Source organism: Cuculus canorus, chromosome 3 (genome assembly GCF_017976375.1).
Source record: "Cuculus canorus isolate bCucCan1 chromosome 3, bCucCan1.pri, whole genome shotgun sequence".
Taxonomy (NCBI): Eukaryota; Metazoa; Chordata; class Aves; order Cuculiformes; family Cuculidae; genus Cuculus; species Cuculus canorus.
This window is the reverse complement of record NC_071403.1, coordinates 69,328,191-69,350,622: the sequence shown is the minus strand read 5'-3', so window position 1 is coordinate 69,350,622 and position 22,432 is coordinate 69,328,191. Positions and strand designations below refer to the sequence as shown.

The window sequence follows — 22,432 nt, the reverse complement described above, 5'->3', positions numbered from 1 at the left end:
CCGATAAAGATCTGCCACAATAGGTACAATAGCACCCCCCCCCCCCCATAAAGGAATAGGACGTGGAAAGGGACTCAGTACACAAATATCCCAAGCGATCTCTTCCAGCTTCTTTTATACAGTAGATAATCTCATCCTGCTTTCCATATTTTCCCAACATTGATTCACTTCCCCTCAGGCAGGGGTCAAAGTAGGAGCGGGTGTTTGATACCACTTTCTCGCAGGTCTTTGTACTTCAGAGGCAACGCTCAGTTGAGTTCTGAAAACTGTTTACTGGGTTTCCCTTCCTCCTGCCATTTATGATCCATACATTTAAATGCCACAGCTGCTGAACTCATCTAACTTGTCCCCAAATTCACCTCCTTGATCTGAATTAAATTCCAGAAGCAAAGCAGAAAATAGTGGGAACCTCTTCCCCCTTCCTTGACCTTGTAATGGATGCTGGTGCTGCCTCCTTTCCTCCCTGACTCCACACAGCACCCACCACAGTGGGACTTTCAGCCTCTCTGTTGAGGCTGCAAGAGGAATATCACATAATATTATTTATTTCCCACCATCACCCTTCCAACAAATAAGCGCAGGATGCAGGCTTCTTTCTCATTTGCAAAGTGACTGCAAAATAAAAGAGGGTCATCTCCTTCAATGGTGCTCAGCTCTTCCATTTTATAAGGTCTCCAGACTTTTCCAGCCCATCCACAAATGCTGACGAGCTTCAGCGGAGTGTCTCCCAGCTTTTCTCCTTGGGCTGCGCTTCCTTTTCTGCATCCTATATGAAAGTAGCACAGACTCAGCTACTGTGTACTAAGAGCCTTTTGGGTAGCTCCCAGACAGCAGAGGCAGGAGGGAGAGAGCCTAATCTTCATCTTTTAGCTCTCAAAGAAATTACAAGCTCTCCCTATCTGACAGAAGTCTTTGTGGAGATGAGGATATTCTCGGTAGCATGGAAAATTTTGAAGCGCTCCTTGGAGTCATGACTCAGTCCCTTTAGCCCTTGCCTCTGCAGCTTGCTCACAAAGAAGCTTCCTTTGAAGCTTCCTTTGAAACTAGCATCCCTATCTCAGCAGCACAGCTCAAAACACTCTCTAGGAGGAGATGTGGAGGATGGACTTTTTTCCATGCAAACTGGGCACAGGAAGTTTGCCTCCCACATGCAATGCTCAACCAGAAGTAGCGTTTACAATACCAGAGGTAGCATTTACTATTTGTTATAACATAACATTTATTGCTTTTGAAAGGATTTGAGTTCTTTCAGACATTGTTTGGTAGAACAACATATCTCAGGCTGGACTTTATGGTGGCTGGGACATGCAAGGCAAACAGTTTTGATCAAGGCCATCAACAGCATCAAGGGAAGAGCTTGTCTAGAGCCCCCAGACAGCTGAGGAGTGCCAATGAGATAGGAATGTGCAGCCTGCAACTCCCATGAGCTGCAGTGCCTGTGCCCTGTCTCCTAAGGGAAGCAAGACCCATTGTTTTATGTGGAAGTGCACACCCTACCCTCCAAATAATAGCTTTGCAACCACACACTTGTTCCGCAGGTAGCTTTTGTGCCATGAGGGCATTGAAGCACCTTTGGCACTTTGTTTCTAGGCCACAGTCTCAGGAGCTGTGCTCTGTTATTAGGGCACCTTTCCCCGACGCTCATACCATGCTGCTTTGCCTGGGCTGAAAATAAAACCCTGTTGCAGGAGGGATGCTGGGCATGTGGTCAGGCTAAGACATGAATGAAAAGATATGTGTGTCTCAGCAACTTTTGGCAGAAAGTTGTACAAAGCTCTGTGCTTCTCGGTGCCATCTGTTTCACTCTTTACCCTTTCTGGTTTAGAAATAATATTATATTGCAGTAAGCCTGTCTGGTGGCAAAATTAATATTTCCCTTCTTTTAGTTTCCCCATACCCAGAGTCCCAACGTCATTGATATATAAGGGATGTAAAAATGGACCAGAAACAGAGGAACCACTTAGAAAGTTGCACAGCAGATCCGCATGGTCACATTTTTACTTTTTGATTAGTATGAAGGTGGGATGGAGGGGAGCTGTGTCGGTGGGTGGGATTCAGCTCCAGATTAGAGGAAAGACTCAGTTACTTTAACATAATATTTTAAATCTTACTTGGGTCTGATATCTAAACTGGAGGTCCCACTACCGCTGTTCCAGAGATGTGTACCTCTCCTTTAAGCATCTGTTCTATGCACATCCCTGGAGTACCTCTGACAGATCTCAGGGCCTGTCATTAGGCAACTGAAGTCATATCAATTTAGGTGTCTGCATGTGACATGAAAATTAGGATTCAGTTATTTACACAGAAGTGCTTAGAGCCATATGACATCTCTCAGGGTGTCCAAACCATCTCCAAGGGTCTAGCAGTCATCACAAGTGGCAGTAGACATCGACATGTGGAGAACTGAATCAGGTCCCATGTATGATAATCCTGAGACAAAGAGCTGAAGAAGCAAAGTACGAGATATGCATTTACTCACTACAAAATGAATCACATACTGGCTATTACATCTTCCTGACCAAGAGCTCAAGCCATCAAACAGATGTAAAGCAGGAGAATGTGTGTGAAGCAACTATGCTTCACAGAGGACTTTTTTTGCAGGATGTGTTTTGAGCCCACTATTTCAGGCTCCTCGCCAGGTGGGATAGGTGGGGATTGCCTCACTGTCAAGGCTAGCCAGGATGGTGGTGACTCTGGACATATCCAGAAAGAGAAAACAAGCAGCAGAGGAATCATCTTGGATAAATTTTGAGTGCCTCAAGCACTAAGTGAGGGGAGACTGCTTCTTTTGACTGGTGCATCTAGGGAAGGAAATGGAGTCAGACTGGACTGAAAAACTATTGGAGTATCTTTCCTCTTGGAGCAGAATTATTCCTAGCCACAACTCTCCTAGTTTTTACTTCTCCCACTCTGGCAGATGTGACTGCTAGCTTGGTTCTAGCTCAATGGGCAGGTACTAGGTTTTTCACTTGCACGCATGGCCCTAGTTCTTGTCTGCACCATTCCATCTGAGGAACAAAGACAGGTGCTGGTTAAACACAGGTGCAGGATCTGCTGGCTCCAGCAACATCCTACATCAACACTGATGTTTCTGGACAACAAGTTCAGAGATGGAGAAAACCCAAAAGGGCTGAAGTAGATATCCTTTCTGACAGTGTTGTGTGGCAAGAAGACAAGACGTTTAGAGGGTAAGCCATGAAGGACCCTGACCTCCTATGCTGCAAAGAGAAATGGGATTTATCAGCTGCCCAAGTTCAGGTTGCCCACAAATAGAAATATTAATGCAAGGCACCAGGTCAGAAACAACCCACACTTCAACCTCTTCCTCAGCCTCTCAGCCTGGCCAGCAAAGATACAAGTTACACACTGGCTTTAGTTCTTACCTTTCGTCTTGCTTTGTAAAAAAGTGTAGCTATCTTGTGGTAGAAGTAATACAGCTTGTCAATATAGAAAATGAGCTGTATATTCAACAATGTTAACTATTTATGTTGCAAAATATTAGGTGACATATGGAAGTAGTCTTACCACCTAATAAGATCAAACAAGAACACTCAGAAAACCATTCTAAAAGCCAAAGAAAGAAAAAGAGAAAGAGAAAAATCAACCCCATCTGAACAGAGAAGTTCCTGTTGTGCCAGCATCTTGCAGAAAGGACTCTCAGGGCTTTGTGTGTTGCACCTTCCAACTAGCTGAATCTGCTGTCAGCGAGGGCAGAAGCCACGTCGTACCTCATGTCAGAGTGACTCAGTGTCTGACACCACTTGGAAATCAGAAGGACCAACAGCTGGACCCTGGGGCAGCACCTTCAAAAATCCTTAGCTAACACCCTGTGAGGGAAGAAATATAAAGAGCATCAAGGGCACTGTAAAAAAGCAATGGCAATCTGGGAACCAGAGTGTGTTCTCTTTGCATAGAAATGTTATCTCTGTGGTAACACATTCATTAAAAACAGGCTGATGCTCATTAAAAATGGGCTGCGTCTCTACTAACTAGTGCCAGGACTTGCTGCTTGGCCATTCCTCTGCAGCGGATGCCATCTAATCTTTTAGACAAGGGTCTCACACAAGATGCCCAGCAGATCGCTGGCCTGTGCTCATTCCCGAGCCATTCCTGGGGTCAGTGTCACTGGTCTGGGCCAAAACGATGTCAAGAAATGCTCAAACAATTTAGTAGTGTGATTGAAGGAATTCCTGTCTGGGGTAATTTACTGGTATGATGCAGCCTTTGAGTCCTCTGTGACCTCATCTGGTCACGGTTTCTGATTTATGCCACCGTTAATTGCTGCAATTTGCTATTTCCGCTGCAGTGGCAACAAGGATCTTCAGGCTGAAGAAGAAATAGTCACGCTGGTTACTGCTTAAAAGCAGAGCAGGCTCTGTCCTCTCTTAAAAAGGGCTCCCAATTAAAATATAATCTGTGAGAAGGAGAACCAGCACCCAGAGGGGCAAGGGAAGGTGGCAGCAATGACAAGCTATGGTCAGGGCTGTGACCTCCTGATGGTGTGGAGGCAGAGGGATGGACAAGGGCATTTAAAACCAAGAAGGAGATTTTTAAGGACAGATCAGAAGGAGAATGAGAAAAGGCTTTGTTTGCATTCACTGAAAGCTCCTTGCACTTACGCAGTACAAGATATTTGTTACACAGAGGGCCCAGTGCTGCCTCTTAGGTACCCACCCCAGTGCAGAAGGGTGGAAAACCTTCCCAGGCTACAGAGAAATCAGGTCACATCCCTTTTGCACAGGTGCAAAATGACCTGCTAAAGCAAATGTGTTAGTTCACAAGTGGCTCATGCGTTGAACTTGGATTGTTTGCAAACCCTTTAGCTTTTATGTACTTTGTACCTGCAAGATGTTAAGCTGAGCAGCTGTGTTTGGTAAGCAAACTCTTCACGGTCTCCTGGGTACCTCATCACTGGCTCAAACAGTCCCAGGATCAAACCCAAAAGGAGATCTTTACACAGCCTTTAGCAGTTGAATGGAGTTTTATCCTTCCTCGTGCTGTGCAGCTACAGCACATAAGCAATGGGACAACTGTCATTGGCTTCTGCATGCATCAGCGTGGTTAATGCATCATTAATAGAAGTCCTTCTAACACTTTGCTGGTTTAGGAGGACTTGCATTAATATCTTCCATTCGTTCCCTGTAGCCGAGCTCCACCAAGAACCTCACTTACCTCCTTTTGCTCCTTGTTCCTTGAGAGGCACTTTTTGTTAACACAGTACAGGCAGGATCTGCCTTTGTGCCCTGTCCAAGAAAATGAGGGAAAAATAACCCTAAACAATTGCAAAGCTTTCATTTGAAAAATTAATCCACAAGGGAGTAAGGTTAAAAATAAAGTTTTTTGGCCAGTGCCTTTATAAGCTCCAGCTATATTCTCTGGAATATAATTCATAAGCACAATATGTTTTTTTGTTGTGAATGAGTGTGAAGTACCAGAAAAGGAAAGAGGAAACCCCTAATGTAGTCCTGAATAGACCTGTGAAAAAGGATAATAAAACTTGTCCTGGATTTCCTTTAGCAGCAGGTGCTTCCTTTAGAGTTTCTATTCATTCAGACTTTGGACAGGCACAGCCTGCCAATTTTTTTTTTTTAATTATTATTTTTTTTTGTAAACGAGGAGTTCAGTTGATCTGAGCAAAGGTGAATTCGTCTCCTTGACCACTGTCAAGCTCATGGTCCCACAGGGTGAACAGTAAAGCTTCTCAAAGTTTTTATGGTGGACCCACTTCTGGGTCTTACATGTAGAACGATGCTACCTCACCACTCAGACTGGAAAGCTTCCCTGAGCATCCAAGACTTTAAGGCCTTTAATTTTTATTTTAAATAGACCACCCTTCCTTCTTGGTTAACCACTGCTGAGACACCCACTCTTGCCCATCCACAAATTTCCAGCAAGATGCTACCTGCAGCTGGGGAAATGCAGCTACTCAACTTCACAAGGCAGAGTTCATCTTCATAGAAAGAGTGAGCAATATTAAGTGTTAATTGATGTCTACTGATTAGCCAGAGAGTTGAATTGCTGTGTGTCCCTTCAGGATGTGGTTTGGTAGGCATGGTAGTGTTGGGCTGACGGTTGGACCTGATGATCTTAGAGGTCTTTACCAACCTTAATGATTCTATGATTCTATAACTCTGTGCTGTCGAGGGGGTCAAAGACACCCTTCAACTCTTGAGAGGTCTCCAGATGACAGCAGAAGCAGCCAGCTTCTCCTGGTAAAACATGGCCTGCCTTCCCTCACAAGCCCTTTACTCATCCAAAGACAGTGTTGCCAAACCCCACCAACCCTCTCTACCCCCATTCCGAGATTTTATTGAACAACACAACTGCAATGTATTATATTCCTTCTGGCCAGCCATTAACATCTTCCGCCTCCTATGCTGACTCCTGTAAACCTTTGTTATTCCAATCTCTGCCATGCACTACACACATCTCCCACACTTCTTGCTCAGACTGCATCAGCCTTTCTTAGAAGTCCTCTCTGTTATCCACCACTTCAAGTTCAAATTCATCATCCTTGCCTTCAGAGCCCTGCAAGACGGTGCCCCTTTCCTGCTCATTCTTCCTTCTTCCTTCCTTACATACAAGTGGTAAATGCCCTCTCTGAGCACAAAGCCGCTGACAATGTCATTTTTGAGGGAAGAAGGCGACAAGTCTAGGAAACAACCACCAGCCTCTGCAGGCCTCTCATGTACAATTTGGACAGTGGTGTTGGCTTCAGTAAGAGCTAAGCAAAAAATATGTTTATTTGTCCCATTGTTTTGTGGGAATATTAAACACATAGCATGGAACGAAGCGAATCCCTGGGCAAATGCAGTCACCAACAGGTGTTCAATGCCATTGTTACCACTGCTGGTATAAATCTGTGCCAGGTTTGGAGTGTTAAATATAGACAACTGGATAAGCAGTTAATGTTGTCTTCAGTAGAACTGAGTTGAAACAGGCAATAATAATGTATTTGTTAAAGCTACCTAATAATCAGCACTTCAGGTGTTTTTTTGTATTCTCCCACCCATTAAGAGTTGTGATCTATTTGGTACCTCACATATGTATCAACTGTTTTTGTAATTTAGAATCATAGAATCTTAGAATGGTCTGCGTTGGAAGCGACATTAAAGCCTATCCAGATCAAATCCCCTTCCATTGGACTAAGGATTCTCAAATCTTCATTCAGCCTTGCCTTGAACACCTCCAGGGATGGGGCATTCACACCTTCCCTGGGCAACCTGTGCCAGTGCCTCACCACCCTCACAGGAAAATATTTGTTTCTAATATCTCATCTAAATCTCCTCTCTTTCAGCTTAAAACTGTTGTATCTCATCCTATCCCCACAATTCCTGATAAAGAGCCTCTTCCCAGGTTTCTTGTAGGTTCTCTATAAGCACCTCAAGGCTACTCCCAGAGCCTTCTCTTTTCCAGGCTGAACAAGTCCAACTCTCAGCCAGTCCTCATATAGGAGGTGCTCCAGCCTTTGGATCATCTTCACGGCCTCCTTTGGACTCAGTTGAACAGATCCATTTTTTTCCTGTGCTGGAGACTCCAGAACCAAACCCTGGACTCAGGTAAGGTCTCGTGAGAGCAGTGTAGAGAGACAGAATCCCCTCCCTGAAACTGCTGGTCACAATTCTGATACAGCCCAGGATTTAATCTCCTTGAAGACTGCTTTCTTACTGTGTTTATACGTTGTCCCTCACAGTCTTGATAGAAATGAGAAGGAAATTATAGTAGAAACAGTAGTACAGAGCAAGATACATCATGGAAATTATGTTTGGAATCAACCCTTGCTCACCTCTAAGCAAGACTTGTGATCCAGGTCCTAAATGAGTTCACAGATACTTTTCCTCCAAGACACATTGCGTCATGTCCCAGTCCAGCCTTCTCACCCCAGCTCAACACTCACTTCCCCAGACCATAAGCCTCCCTCCATCCTTTCCTATCCCTGTGCCAGCCACTATCTCCAGAGAAGGACTCCAAACCTACCTGCTGCCCTTACCCTCCCTTTGTCTCCTGTCCATCTCTGCCCATCCATCTCCCAAACAGTGTCAAGTCTCTGTTCACGGCTGCTTTGAACCTCAGCAAACACCACACATCAGCCACAACATGATGATGTGCCATACACAGGTCTTATCACCACAAGGGTCATCATTTGAGGTGGCTTCAATCCTTGCTAAATAGCAGAAAAGCCATCCTACAACTTTACTGAAACACCTCATACAGCACAGTTGGTCATGGATAAGGTTGTAGAATGATCTAGTCAGGTTGGACCTCCCAAACCCAGCATCCTTCACTTAACATGGATTGCTAAAGGCCATTCCTGCATGAAAAAAAACATGTCTTTTTAGGTCATTTATTCCCAGGGTTCAACAAAGGTTTGTTTCCTACAGCCCAACCTTGTTATAGATATGATTCACACGATGATATTTCAATCACTTCCTTTGGGAGACGCTTTCCAACAATGAGGATTTCTTGGCTGTAGATGAATTCCCAGGGACTCAGCTGAAGTTTTCCTTCACCCTTGCAATGCATCCCCTCAAACAGCTTCAAACTGGGAGCTACCCTACCTTCTTGTTACCCTGTTGAGGGGCCATAGATTACCCCAAGGGCAGGTGCCAAGCACATGGAAAATCTGTGCTGCAAATCTAAAAAAAAATCAGACCTAGAATGACCTTATTATGGTTCAAGGGAAACATGTAGCATGTTTTGTCCTTTTTATTATTTTCTAGCTCAGGGGTATTTTTTTGGTACTGATATAACCAGAGTGAGACCAGGAAAGTCCTGGTGACAAGACAGGATTGTCCCATTGCCTAACTTTTCTGTATATGCACCAAAGTCTGTACAGGAAGACTTCTGCTTTTCAGTCCTCTGCTGTTTGATAGGATGAAACTTTGACATGTTGAAGTTCAAGACAGTGGTGCTGGCTGCAGCTGAACTACGCTGTAGTACAGCATGAACTTAGAAATGATACCCTGCTAAATGTCTCCCTTTTTTTCCCTTCCTGCCAAGGAGCTATGCAGACCATACACGGAGGCCTCAAAACTCTTCCTTTGCTTCTGAAAATGAGCAGTTTCATCAAAACATTAATCTTTTGGTCCTGGACCGACAGGTCTCCATTCCATCAGAGCAGAGCTGAACACACAGACAGATCTGCTCCTGGAAAGAAGAGACAAAGCTGCTACAGGCAGCTTGGTGACCTAAATTGGATGTCTTTATGGAGGGGATCTCTCAACACTGATTGCAATGAACCTGCCAACGTTTTAGCAGGTGAAATCAGAAGTTTCTATAGTGTGTGCAAGCAGATGTGTGAGAGAGAGAGGAAGGGAGGCATTTGCCTGAAAGACATATTTATGTTATGCAGGTTATGATTGAAGCAGAAAAATTTATTGTAGCTGTCTGGGTTTTCTTGCAGTACATTTACCCAATGGTTTGGCCCACAGTTTTCCACCCTCTCACAGTTCAGTCTTTCACAGTTTGTATTCTCTTTGACAGATAATTTTCTGTCCCAGGAAATGGTCAAACATTAGAACAGGCTGCCCTGGAGGTGTTAAAAAAAATGCGTAGCAGTGGCACTTCAGGACATGGTTTAGTACGCACGAAGGGTTTGGACTGACAGTTGAACTGGATGGTCTTAGAGGTCTTTTACAAATTTAATGATTCTATGATTTTAAGAAATATGGGAGAAGAAACTGCTTCTCCCAGCAAGAAATTGTGGAAGGGACCCAGCAGACAAACAGAACTTAAAATAAAGCCACATTGGTGGTGTTGTGACTGCTGAACGGCAAAAAACCAAGCTTTGTATTCCAATTATTTGTTATTACATATTGCTTGAGCATCTCTGAAAATAGCCTTCTTCCCCTGAGAGAGAGCAACTCATTCCTTTTTATTATTTTTATTATTATCACCGAGCTCAAGACACCATTGTGAAAGCCTTGTGGCATTAAATAAATTGTAAAAGATAAGTTGTCTTCTATTGTACTAAGTGATGAAGAAATATCATGAGACAACCCCCGATGTTGCAAATCTACAATTTCAGTGAAGTGAGTAGTTGAATACTGAGAACAAACAAATAGGAAACTGAGGCACAGGAAATGAAGGTGCATTGCCCTTGTGTTTTTTCAGTGGTTTTGTGTAGGAAAACAAGGTTCTTCCAATATTTTGGATGGCTTGAGGTCATATAGAGGAATTTTATGGTGGATTGAAGAGAGCAAAAGCTGAGCCAGCGTTCCCAGTGCTTAAATCCAGCTATGCATCCAAGTTGTTGAGACACGGAGAACAAAAATGCATGTGTTAGGAGAGTTACTGCTAATTTCTCTCTGTTTAGACCAAAGCATGAAATGAAGTCTTCTATGTGCCTTGTGCACACTGCGATCTACCTTCCTGCATCCCACCACCCCATGTAGACCTGAAGACATTGCAAGGCACTGGAGGGAACCCCAAGGGTAGGGGCAGCTTCTGGTGAACAGCTGTGATGCAAGGTATTTCCACATTTGGGGCAGAAACCCACAGACAGGACCCATAAGTGTCAACCCAGCATGTGTAGGTGGCATGGGAGACTAGTAGGATGGATATGCCAGATGGGGACACATCCCCAGGCAGGTGGATGGTTGGCTCAGCACCTATTTAATGCCATCTGCCTTCAGAGAGCTCAGTTTTTCCAAAAGGATCCTTACTTTATGTCTCATCCCACACATGCTACAAACCTATCATCACCCACAACACACAACCATCCATTCTCCAGGAATAAACATATAACAATATATAGAAAACCCCTATAACTCTGGTAGTTTCTCCCAGTGCAGGTAGAGGCTTATGGAGCCCCTGGACCCCATCCCAGGCTTGATCCTTCTACACAGATCCTTGCACAATCTGTAGCCTTCCTGTTGTGCACACATACTGAGCTATTTCTCCATTGGCTGTACCAAGAACAGCAAAGCCTGTGAAAAGAGGAAGCTGACCACAGGCTTTTGGGATCTGCTCCCCATGGACCAAGAAAGGGGATGCAAATCCATTATTGTTGGATCAGGTTTGGTTTATTCTCTCTCTCTCTGAATCAAGAGCCCATGATGAGGCAGTGTTGCTGCAGGCATGAGAAAGCGGGGCCATCCGTGCAGATGTTGCCTGGAGAAGACGAGGTTCCCACACCAAGTAGGAAGTGGGGCCTCACGGAGCAGGGACGTGGACATCGGAAGTGGCAGAAGGGCTGGACACCCGTGGCTGCCGATCCGGGGATGATGAGAGAGGAGAAGCGAAGGGGGGGGGGGACCCAGCTTGCAGGGAGGGCATCTATTCTTAGAGAATAAGAGGGGCCCTGGCGGGAGGCATTTATTGTAAGACTTTGTTTACACCCCAAGCAGAATGAATCAAATGACCTTGTTTATTGTCGGTCTCCTGAATGGACGACAGAAGGAGAGGGAGGAGGGAGGAGGGGGGTATATTATTGTTAATTCTGCCATTCACAACTTCTTCTTTTTTTTTTTTTTTCCCACCATGTATTGTTGCCAAGATAAAAGAATAAAAGGTGAAAATCTATTCCTTCCTTTCTCCATCTCCGCAGTATTCTCCAAATCCCCAGACAGGCATCTGTTGGGATGAAAGTGCCAAACCAAGGAGCCGTATACGAGATGCAAGGCCTGATCCTGGTTATGCTGATCCCTCACCTTGCCAGATTTGTTTTCCATGGTGGGGTGAGGGAGCTGAAGTCTGCCTTCCCAGGGCTCAGAGTGCACCTCCCCAGGGAGGACACAAGGACACCAACCAGTCTTTTACTACCACCACTGGATGGATCCCCCTTTGCCCTGGATCAAGGTAGCAGCTTGGCCGCACACCTCGCATGCAGGGTCATTATCCACAGGAAATAAAAACATCCAGGCAAAGATCACTTATGTGCCTGCAGTTCTTGGGAGCTGAACTGAAGCCCTCTTTGAAGGACCTGGCTTTTTAGTTAAGCTCCTGCTCTTGATGCCAGCTGCATGGAGGTATTTCAGTGCAAGTCCCAGTTATGGTTTGGTTTGACTTTTAATTGGCCCCTGATGATCCCCATTGCTGCCCGATAACTTCATAGCCAAGCATCAAGCAGTTTTATGGGCATTTTACTTTACAGAGCTATGAAGGTCCCTGCTTGAGGGGACCTGCATGAAGTGGTCTTTTTGGTTAGAGCTACAACTCTAACAGATAATGACATAGGTTTATGTTGGTTTCAAAATGAGTTTCTCCTCCTTGTCACCCCTAATAAAGTCCAGAATGGAGGAAAAGATTGCAATGCTTCCTAAGCTCTGCAGCCCCTCCAGGGGCACTGCTCTCTGTCCCTTGGGGTGTCCTTGGCTCCACAGGGAATCCACCTCTTCTGCTGGTACTGGCGTGGGTGATGCCCTCTATCCCTTTACCACACTTCTCTTTACCTTCAGTTCAAGGCACTTTGATTGCTTAAGGATCATATTTTCATTTATTAATGGGTTTTGAATTTCATTAACACAATGTCAGAGACTCTTATCTGAGACAAGTCAAAACCTTATTCAGGCTTCTTCTCCTCTCCCTCTCTCAGGTTAGATACTAAAATTTTAGCTAAGAATCAATTTTTACCCCAAAACCAGTCTGTTTTCTGATAGATAAATCAGCCAGACTGTGCAAACAATTCCATAATGACCCCATCACCTCTCTGTCTCATGCTGTACCATGGAATCACAGAACCATATAATGGTTTGAGTTGGAAGGGACCTTAAAGATCATACAGTTCCAAACCCCCTGCCATGGGCAGGAGCACCTTCCACTGGATCAGGTTGCTTGTAGCTTTGTCCAACCTGGCCTGGCCTTGAACACCTCCAGTGATGGGGCAGCCATGACTTCTCTGGGCAACCTGTGCCAGTGCCTCAACTACCTCACAGGAAAACATTTCTTCCCAAAATCTCAGTCTCCTCTCTTTCAGCTTAAAACCATTCCCCCTTGTCCTAACCGTCTACTCCCTGATAAAGAGCCCCTCCCCAGCTTTACTGTAGGACTCCTTTAAGTACTGGAAGGACTTATGCAACTTATCAACTATGCATCCAAATAATCCAGAAATATTTAGACACTGCAGCTCATTCTTATTTCACTCAGGCTTATACTAAATGACTGGTCACCAAAAAGCACTTGAACCTGTCTAGCTAAGAGGACAGACAGTTGCAGTATGGCATAAGGTTTGCAGTACAGCTTTGAGCTGGGTAATGCCACACCATGCTATAAGATCTGCAGGTTTGGATAAGGCTGAATATTTATCAATTGATCTATGTGTAGGAAACAAAACCAAAACCAAAAGAGGGAATTTCTGCCATCTAGAGGTCATACTTTTAAATTACAATCAAGACTGAAAAAGCTAAACCGTAATTTCAAGGCTTTATTATATGCCTGTAAATGTATATGTGTATATATATGTGTATATACTATATATATACAAACACTTTTTTTTTCAAATAGAAAGCTTTAGAAGGTAAAAAGATAAACAACCCCATTTTCTCAATGAATTTGCAGAAAGACAATAAATTTAATTTTATTTACTGCAATATCTCAGTATTTTATGTGTTAGAAAGGTTCTGGATAAAGCACATACCAGAACTAAGTTTTCCTTACAGGGAGAAAAGTTTTTAGGCAAAGCTATAGAAAAAAAAAAAAAGGGAGGGGCAAAGGAGGGCTGCAACAGAGTTTTTCTTCTAAACTGCAGTTTAGTCAGCAGCATCATTAGCATCAAAGTTGGGTTTTTTTTATTCTTAACAATCACAGCTAAGCCCAGTCTTTAAAATAATTCAACTTCTGTTTAAATAGCAAAGCAGTAGCTGGATATTTCAAGTGTGCCACACTCATCATTGCTCAGGCATTATGGTGCCGTTTTAAAAATCTTAATAAACTAATAACAGAATAATGGTTTATTTGTTTATTATTTTTTGCACTGTGCTACACAGACAGACAATTTATATGATAAGCAGAGTTTCTATGACCTGAAATTCCCTTAAAGTGTAGGTTTAAAATCCCCAGGGGAATTTAGCCTGAGATCACCTCTTGCCTGAGAGGCCATGCAGAAGGGTGTCTGCATGCTTTTTGTGGCCACTTGCAGAGGAGAAACTGCCCCATCTGCCAGATAAGCCAAGAATTGAGCCCTGTCTCATGGAAAATGCACACGGATCCAGGCAGGGTTGGTTTGGTTGTGATCCAAGGGGAAGGCAAGGCAAGGCAAGGCAAAGATTGTATGCAGTAATTTCTCATGGTACAATGCAAGTCTGGGCTTCCTACAACTCTCTTTGGGGTCCGGTTTGGTTTCATGAGCAGATGTCTTTGCTCCCCCTTCACTGCTGCAGCTATCTTAGGATTTTCCAAATATCTTTTGAAATTGTATTAGGAATATGTCAATCTCTTGCCATTTTATCCTTGCAAATAGTCATTTATATGAAGCAGAACAGCTCCCACAGAGACTCCCACTACCAAACAGCCTACACAATAGTGTTCCAGATTATAACTGGGGTGGAAGGTGATGTTCTTCTCACCAGACTGTAGTAGGTGAAAAAAAAGGGCTAGGGCTTTGCAGCATTGTCCTTGGCTAATTGACAGTGGGTTTTTACCTGTAAAAGCCCTAGTCTAACTACCAAGCACAACAGAAAAAAATTCTCAGGCTTTCTGACATGCTCCCTTTTCCACCTGTTTCTAATCGGGATTTCTCCTGCTGGTATCATCACAGGCTCATTATGCAGCAAGGTGAAAACCTATTTACCTTTATTAAAGAATAGTTCTGTGGTTCTCCACAACATCACAGTGGGATGGTATCCTTCCCTTTTCTTTATCGTATAGTTAGCCTATAATTTTGCAGTGATTGCTTTGAAATCCTGGCAGCCAAGCAGGAATGTAGGTGGTATTGAAAAGTTTGTGATGGAATCCCTTCCCATAACGGCAGGCAGCGGGTTGGTCAAGGCCCTCTTCAGCAGTGACTCAATGTGCCTCTAAACACGGTGGGAAAAACAAAACACCAAACTATATTTTCTAAGCCCATTTGAGGGTTTGAATAATGGCTTCATGATGCAAGTAAGCCTGCCAGGCTGGTAGGAGGATGTTTGGGATGGCTGTAGAGCAGGAATCATTGGCAGAAGAGCTGGGAAAGAAGCAGGGGTTGGAGGAGGGAGCGATGTACAAGCTATAGAGCTGCACAAGTAAATCAAAAAGGATTCAGTGTGTACAGGAATCCTGGACCTGCTGGCCATGCTTTTGATGCAGCCCAGGATGTTGTTGGCTTTCTGGGCTGCAAGAACACATTGCTGGCCCATGTTGAGCTTCTCATCAATCAGCATTCCCAAGTCCTCCTCCGCATGGCTGCTTACATCATGCCCCAACCTCTATTAAAACCAAGGATTGCTCTAATCTAGGTGTACGACCTTGCACTTGGCCTTGTTGAACCTCATGAGGTTCACACAGACCCACTTCTCCAGCTTGTCCGGGTTCCTCTGGATAACATCCCATGCTTCTGGTGTGACAACTGCTCCACTCAGCTTGGTGTCATCTGTAAACTTGCTAAGGGTGTACTATATCTCGCTGTCTATACCATCAATGAAAATATTAAACAGCACTGGTCCCAGTATGGACCCCCGAGGGACACCACTTGTCACAGATCTCCATCTGGACATGGAGCTGATAAACACTGTTCTCTGGATGCAACCATTCAACCAATTCCTTATTCACCAAACAGTCCACTCATCAAATGCATAACTTTCCAATTCAGAAAGAAGGATGTTGTGGGGGACCATGTCAAATGGTTCGCAGAAGTCCATATAGATTACACACACTGCTTTTGCCATGTCCACTGATGTAGTCACCCCATCACAGGAAGCCACTACGTTGGTCAGGTAGGACTTGCCCTTGGTGAAGCCATGCTGGCTGTCTCAAAACACCTCCCTTTTGTCCATGTACTTTAGCATAACTTCTAGGAGGATCTGTTCTGATCTTTTACTGTTCTTTGTTGGCTGTTAATCCAGTATCAGAAGGAAGCAGATCTTGGCCAGGACCTTCACACACTGAGTATGAGTGAAGGACCTTCACACACTGAGGGATGAAGTTAGCTTTCTTCGTACTAGCCCATATGGCGTTACGTCTTAGATTTGTGACCAGAACAGTATCAATAACACAGCGGTATTTAGTCGTTGCTGAGCAGTGTTTGCACAAGACTTTCTCTGTTTCTCATGCTGCCCCACCAGCGAGTAGGCTTGGGATGCACAAGTAGGTGGGGAGGAACACAGGTAGAACAGCTGCCCCCAGCTGACCATGGGTATATTCCATGCCATGTGTCATTAAGCTCAGCAATAAAATCTTGGGGAAAGAAGGAAGGATAATTGGAGTTATGAAATTTGTCTTCCCAAATATCTTTAAGCATCACTTTTATCTTGAGTCTCTAGCCAATAAGTTGAAAAACATGGCAAATTACTAGTGCATCTTGAAGTAAAGGAATATGTAGACCCATGATTCTGTTAAGACCAAGGTTGCTCCCAAAATTTTTGCTTGAGGTGACCTTCTTCAGTGGAAACTCTCACTTTCCTATCTTTTACCCAAATTCTTATGCATTCCAGACTAAACCAATGCTTTTCACTTCAGTGGTGAGAAAATTCCTTCCTATGTATGTCCAAGGCAGAAGCCCATTCAAATTACCTGCCATTGTATTCAAAGGAAAAAGGACAACGAGCAAAGCTTTCTTCTCCCAATAGCTCTCCAAAGGATTTTCAGGTGGCTCACAACCTATTGTCTCAGTTTTCAAGAGTTACTGCTCTTCATATACAGCCCTACACAGCTCTTCTAGGGTCTCAAAGGGTTGCTGCAGAATTTATGCTCCTCTGTCTGCATTCAGTGCCTAAGCCATTGTATCATCCTTTCCCCTCCAATTTCCCTAATGTGGAAGTACATGGGTTAGCTCTGGAGTTGCTGACAGTGTGATTAATGTCTGCAGAATTAGTGTTAAGACATAAATTCAAAAGCCTTGAGGAAGAGGAACTTTTTACTTTCCAGTGATGTCCTGAAGCCCATCCTTCATAACAGAGGATCCAAATGCAGTGCTCTTCTCTGCAATGACACCCTAAATCATTTAGTGATCTGAGCTGTGGGAACAAAGTGAATTGTGTATTAAAGAGCTCTTGAAGCAGTGAGTCATGATGAGACATGGAGAAAGCAACCAGTTGTGAATACAAAAAATATTAACAAGCACAAGGCACGTCTCAGAAAAGGATATGGAAGGCAGATACTTTGAACATAGATAATTGAAAATATGCAGTCAGAGGATGTTTCATGATGCTGCAGGATGTTGTAAGCTCAGTTGCTGCCAGCTGGTTGATTTTGCAAGCCCTAATAACCAGCAGGAGTGGTGCACACCAATGTCAGAACAGCAAAGAAGTATGGTCTGCCCAGAGGTGGCCAGGCTGCTGCTCTTAAAATACATGGGCAGTACAAGCATGACTCAGAAAAGCTGCTCATGATCAGCAGTGTGGGCTGTCACAGGACTGCCAGAGAAGCCAAAACCATAAGGGTTTCTCTGGTAATGAAAAGCTCGAAGAGTAAAAATGGCATCAGTGAGAAATCCTTTGAGCAGAATATGCATTTCTTCGAGGTCAGCAAGCACAACCACTATGCAAAGGGTGGGCACTGCTCAACACAGATCCATCATGCTTGAGATTTTCCCCACTGCAGGGAAAGGTGTGGTTGTACTTCTGTGGTGCGTTAGGGGTGTCAGCAGTTTGGCTAGGCATGTCAAGGGCTGCCAGCCTCCATTCTGTATTCATCCTGAAGCCAGGTTCTCCTCCATAACACAATCCACCTACTTAAAGCATTTCTTCAGCCTAACACAAGAAGCGGTCAGTAGTTATTCAACAAATCAAGTAGTTCAATACTGTCAGTAGTGTTTTCTGTTCCAGAGCTACACTCACTTCAGTTAACAACAGTGATTAATCACTACTGCCATTGGTGCATCCTAAGAAATGTCCCTGGCTTTTAATTGTTCTTACAGAAGGATAAACTGAGCCCTTAGCGTGAAAAACAGCTTGTCCAGCAAGCCACTCGGAAAGTCAAAGGGAAATGTGGGAATGGGTGCTGGTCCTCTGCAGCATTCCATCTCCAGCTCTAATCTGCTTTACTATCAACAAAAGACACAATTAAAGAGCTGACTAATGTTTTTTACCACATCCACGGGTGCTTTTTCACTCATTACCTGCTAGGCACCAAAAAATATGAGAGAGAAATAAACCCTCTGACATCTTGATTGCATTGAAGTCAGGCAGCTAAAGACACATACAAAAAGTCAGAACACTCTATGCATTGCATATGAAATAACAAATGGATGCCAATGGTCATGGTCACAGCCACATGTACCATCTGCCTTCTCCTCAGAGGGACAGAGAAGTGACCAGGATACTAAATGGAGAAAGAGAAGGCAACTCTATGCTTTTCATAATGCTTACCCCTGAAAGTAAGCACAGGCTGGAAACAGAGAAAATGGGAAATCTCAGTCCCTCTAAAATGATACCACTAGGAACTGCTTTGTCCTCAGATCCTCCATGTCACATCCTTGAAGGAGGAGCTTGGGGAGAGAGGTCTGGGATCATCATGCTGAATAAAGTTTCTATAACACTAATTATCCGTGACTTTGGGTCTATGGTCTTTCAATCTTTCTTCTCTGAGGTGGAGCCACATAACTCTCCTACTAACCTGGAGCCCTCTCAACTTCTCAACTGCATCCAGTTCTTGCTGCCAAAGTTGCACAAACGCCATCATCTTCAAACTTTCTATCTCTTTGCACAAGCTTGCATGCAAAAACTCTTGCTGTGACAGGAGAAGGAGTCATGGTTTTAAAATAAGAGAGAGTAGATTTAGATTGAATATAAGGAAGAATTTTTTTACAGGTTGTCTGGTACAGGTTGCCCAGGGAAGTAGTGGAGGCTCCATCTATGGTAATAGTCAAGGTCAGTTGAATGGGGCTCTGAGCAACAAGATCTGGTTAAAAATGTCCCTGCTTCTGCAGGGGGTGAGGGGGTGGATTGGATGACCTTTAAAGGTCCTTTCTGACCCAAAGCATTCTATCCAGCTGGGATGGGGCAGGCAGAGAAACAGACACATATATACAGAGCCCTTAATTTCTGCAGAACTAAGCCAAAATTATTTTGGTATATTAGCTTTTAAATTGCTGCCTTCATTGCTCATGAGAGGTGCTTTTGTTCCTATCTCCTTAGCAAAACATGTGAGAGAGGCCTGACTACCCTACCTCTTCTATGCCTCCTTGAGTACACTTATTTTCATATTTTTATATTTTTGTCCTCTGAATCTCCTTATGGAACCCATTGGTTCCTAAGCATTTACATAGCCTAATTGTCTTCTCGTATTTGCTGCAACAGCTGCAATGCTGAGAACAAAATCTGTATTTTGGTGCACTGCTTTACATCACCATGCTCCCAAGTCTCTTGTTTTATGCTGGCCAGCTTTGCTCACCGAGCAAAGGATATTCCAAGAGACACATTTCTTTTGTCAAGATTGCTTAATACTCTCTGTTGGGATGACTGGATATGAAGAAGAGGTATCTGGAAAGAGAGAAGGAAGTGAGCTACAAATTAAGATAAAAATTCAACATCCCAAGCTATAGCCTGAAGCACAAAAGTTGAAGTAGTTCCATTTGGAAACTTTTCACTTAGATGATCTAGCCCCACAAATACAGAATACAATACATAAGAAGAGTAGAACACCAGTGTTATAAAGAAAATTGATTGAAAGCATAATGACAAAGCTGATAAATTCATGTGACTCCAATACATTCCCATCAAATCCATAATTGAGAGTGATGGGCTGTCTCAAAACATAAATACCTTCGCAACAAAATACAACATCAGCAGGTTTTCGTAGAATCACAGAATGGTTAAGGTTGGAAGGGACGTTAAAGCCCACCCAGTTCCAACCCCCTGCCATGGGCAGGGACACCATCCACTGGATCAGGTTGCTCATAGCCTTATCCAGCCTGGCCTTGGACACCTCCAGGGATGGGACAGCCATGACTTCTCTGGACAACCTGGGCCAGGGCCTCACCACCTCACAGGTGAACTTTTCTTCCTATGATCTAACCTAAACCTCCCCTCTTTCAGCTTAAAACCATTCCCCCTCATCCTACCCCTGAGCTCCCTGATAAAGAGCCGCTCCCCAGCTTGCCTTCAGACCCCCTTGAAGTACAGGACGGCTGCTAGAAGGTCTCCCCAGAGCCTTTTCTGGGCTAAACAAGCCCTACTTTCTTAGCCTGGCCTCATATGGGAGGAGCTCCAGCCCCTAAATTATCTTTGTGGCCTTCTCTGGACTCGCTCCAACAGATCCATGTCCTTTCTTTTATCAGACACACAGTATTGAAATATTAAACATCTTATTTCTCACCCGAATTGCAGAACAGTGTGGCAAAACCAAAATCACTTTGATGAATTCTCTTTGCCCTTTTTGTTACTCTGCAGCTACATAGCTGGGCTCAATTTCCAGAACTGATGTTTCCATATAGCGCTTTCATTATCTCAGTTTACAAGTAGGGAAACTGAGGCACAAGGCACAAACTTTCTTTCCCCAAGGCCATTGAGTAAATGAGCAACAGAATGGATTAAAACCCATAGCAGCAGTGCTCTGCTGTAACCACTTTGTAGCATCACTTTCATTCAACACAGACCATTATCACTTTGCAAATGCTACTGATGGAAAAGACCTACTGGGTTCGTTTTCAGTTCCCTGTAAGTGCAGACTTTTTCCATGCCATGTGCTGTAGACCAGAGTACTTTATACAATCCCTACATTAAAATAATTCAAGCAGGAGGACACCTCTCATTTCCTTTGGGGGAAAAAATTCTGTAGCTGAATAAATAGTAGCATTAGGAAATATTTCCTGATGTCCAGCCCCTGCCACAGCTTCTAGAATCTGTTGATATATTATTAATAGAAAGGAAAATAAATATAGCTATTAATGCCAGCAGACACTCTCTACTACTAATAGCTCCTAAAGTAATATATTCCCCTTGTTTTTAGCTTTTATTAGTCTTTTTTCAAAGGGTTACAAGACCCTTATGCATCCATTAGCCAGTCAGCCATGTGAAATTAATGTGGAGCAATTTTCACGAGCATTACTCAGAACTAATAATAATTAAGCATTATTTTCTGCTCAGATAACACAGAAAATAAAGTCTGACTTTTATGCCAAGATGGGTTTACATTAGCTTAAGGTAGATGAATAAATTTTCATTTACAAGGCTTCTCCACCAGCTAGCCAGAAAATACCAAGGTAATTAAAACCAATTTGTGAGGTTCTGTCCCATTGTACATTCGCTGAGTTTTGACATTGCTGCAAATTACAGGTGCTTTTATGCTGTTCCAAAGGTGGAACATGAAGGAGATCTTGCTATTTGCTTCCTTCCACATCACTTCCAAGGAAAACAACCTTCTTGTGAAGACAAGAAAGCATTTTGCAATGCACTTTGATGCTGGAGAAGCAAAGAAGGACCATGCATTGCATGAAAAAAACAGATCAGTCCCGGCTCAGGCTGGGATATGGATCTCTGAGCAAGGCACAGAGCAGGCCTTAAAGGCAGAGGAAAAAAAGTACGATTTGCTTTTGATTTACCATTTACTTGCAAGGGCTTTGTTTTGGCTAATTACCAAGCCAAGAGATTTCTATAGAGAGCATATTATGGATAGCTTAGAAACAGTTCTCTTCAGCTAGCCAGATTTTTCTCTATTGCCTTTAACAACAAAACCCCAGCATTTGCAACCCAGGATAATAGTTACATGATGCCACACCTTCTGACACCGGCCAAAAGATTTCTTGCCCATTTTCTAGCTTAAGGAGATAGTGACTTTAACATGTATTCATGTCTCAGCAGCTTGACATATCACCTGGGCAGCCGCTGTTGTACCTATGAATGCTCTTAGCTTGGGCCAGCTGCAAGGTAGAAGATACATTAGTCCAGCTAATAATTAGCTAATAATTAGCTGTGAGATACCTTAACCCAAGGGTATCCTAACAACAGCTAAGGTAATATGCAACTAAACAAGCTAGACCTTTCTTAGAGTTTCAGCTTTTCAAGGAAAGCAACTGCTTCAGATGCCACTTCTTGACTTTGCATCTTCGCTTACCAAATAACTGGGTCTGTTGTGACCCACCAGTGTGGAAAATCTGTGATTTTCAGAGTATTATGGCCTCTCTTTTCTCTGTCCTGAATCTCTCATTTCATCTCTTTGTCCTCTCCATCATTGCCCTGTCATCTCACAGTGGCATCTCATTTTGGCATCCATGTCCACACCAGTGAGATGGAGTAGGTTGACCTGAGACATGACTATATGGGTCAGCAGCAGAAAAGAAATGAGACAGTAGTTCTGACTTTATGTTGTCTTGAAAAATATTCTCTAGAGTAATCTAATTACTATTAAAGAGATAAAT

At 43.6% G+C, this 22,432-nt stretch overlaps 1 protein-coding gene across 1 annotated transcript in view; it reads right to left on the bottom strand.

Annotated features, from left to right (window-relative positions):
* Positions 1 to 22,432, bottom strand: part of LOC104061825 (serine protease 55) — a 67,631-nt gene that overhangs the window by 26,826 nt on the left and 18,373 nt on the right. Inside the window, 2 exon segments of the mRNA XM_054062337.1 lie at positions 3,729 to 3,827; positions 5,173 to 5,243. Coding sequence (XP_053918312.1) covers positions 3,806 to 3,827; positions 5,173 to 5,243 — 93 coding nt within the window. The 3' untranslated portion in view covers positions 3,729 to 3,805.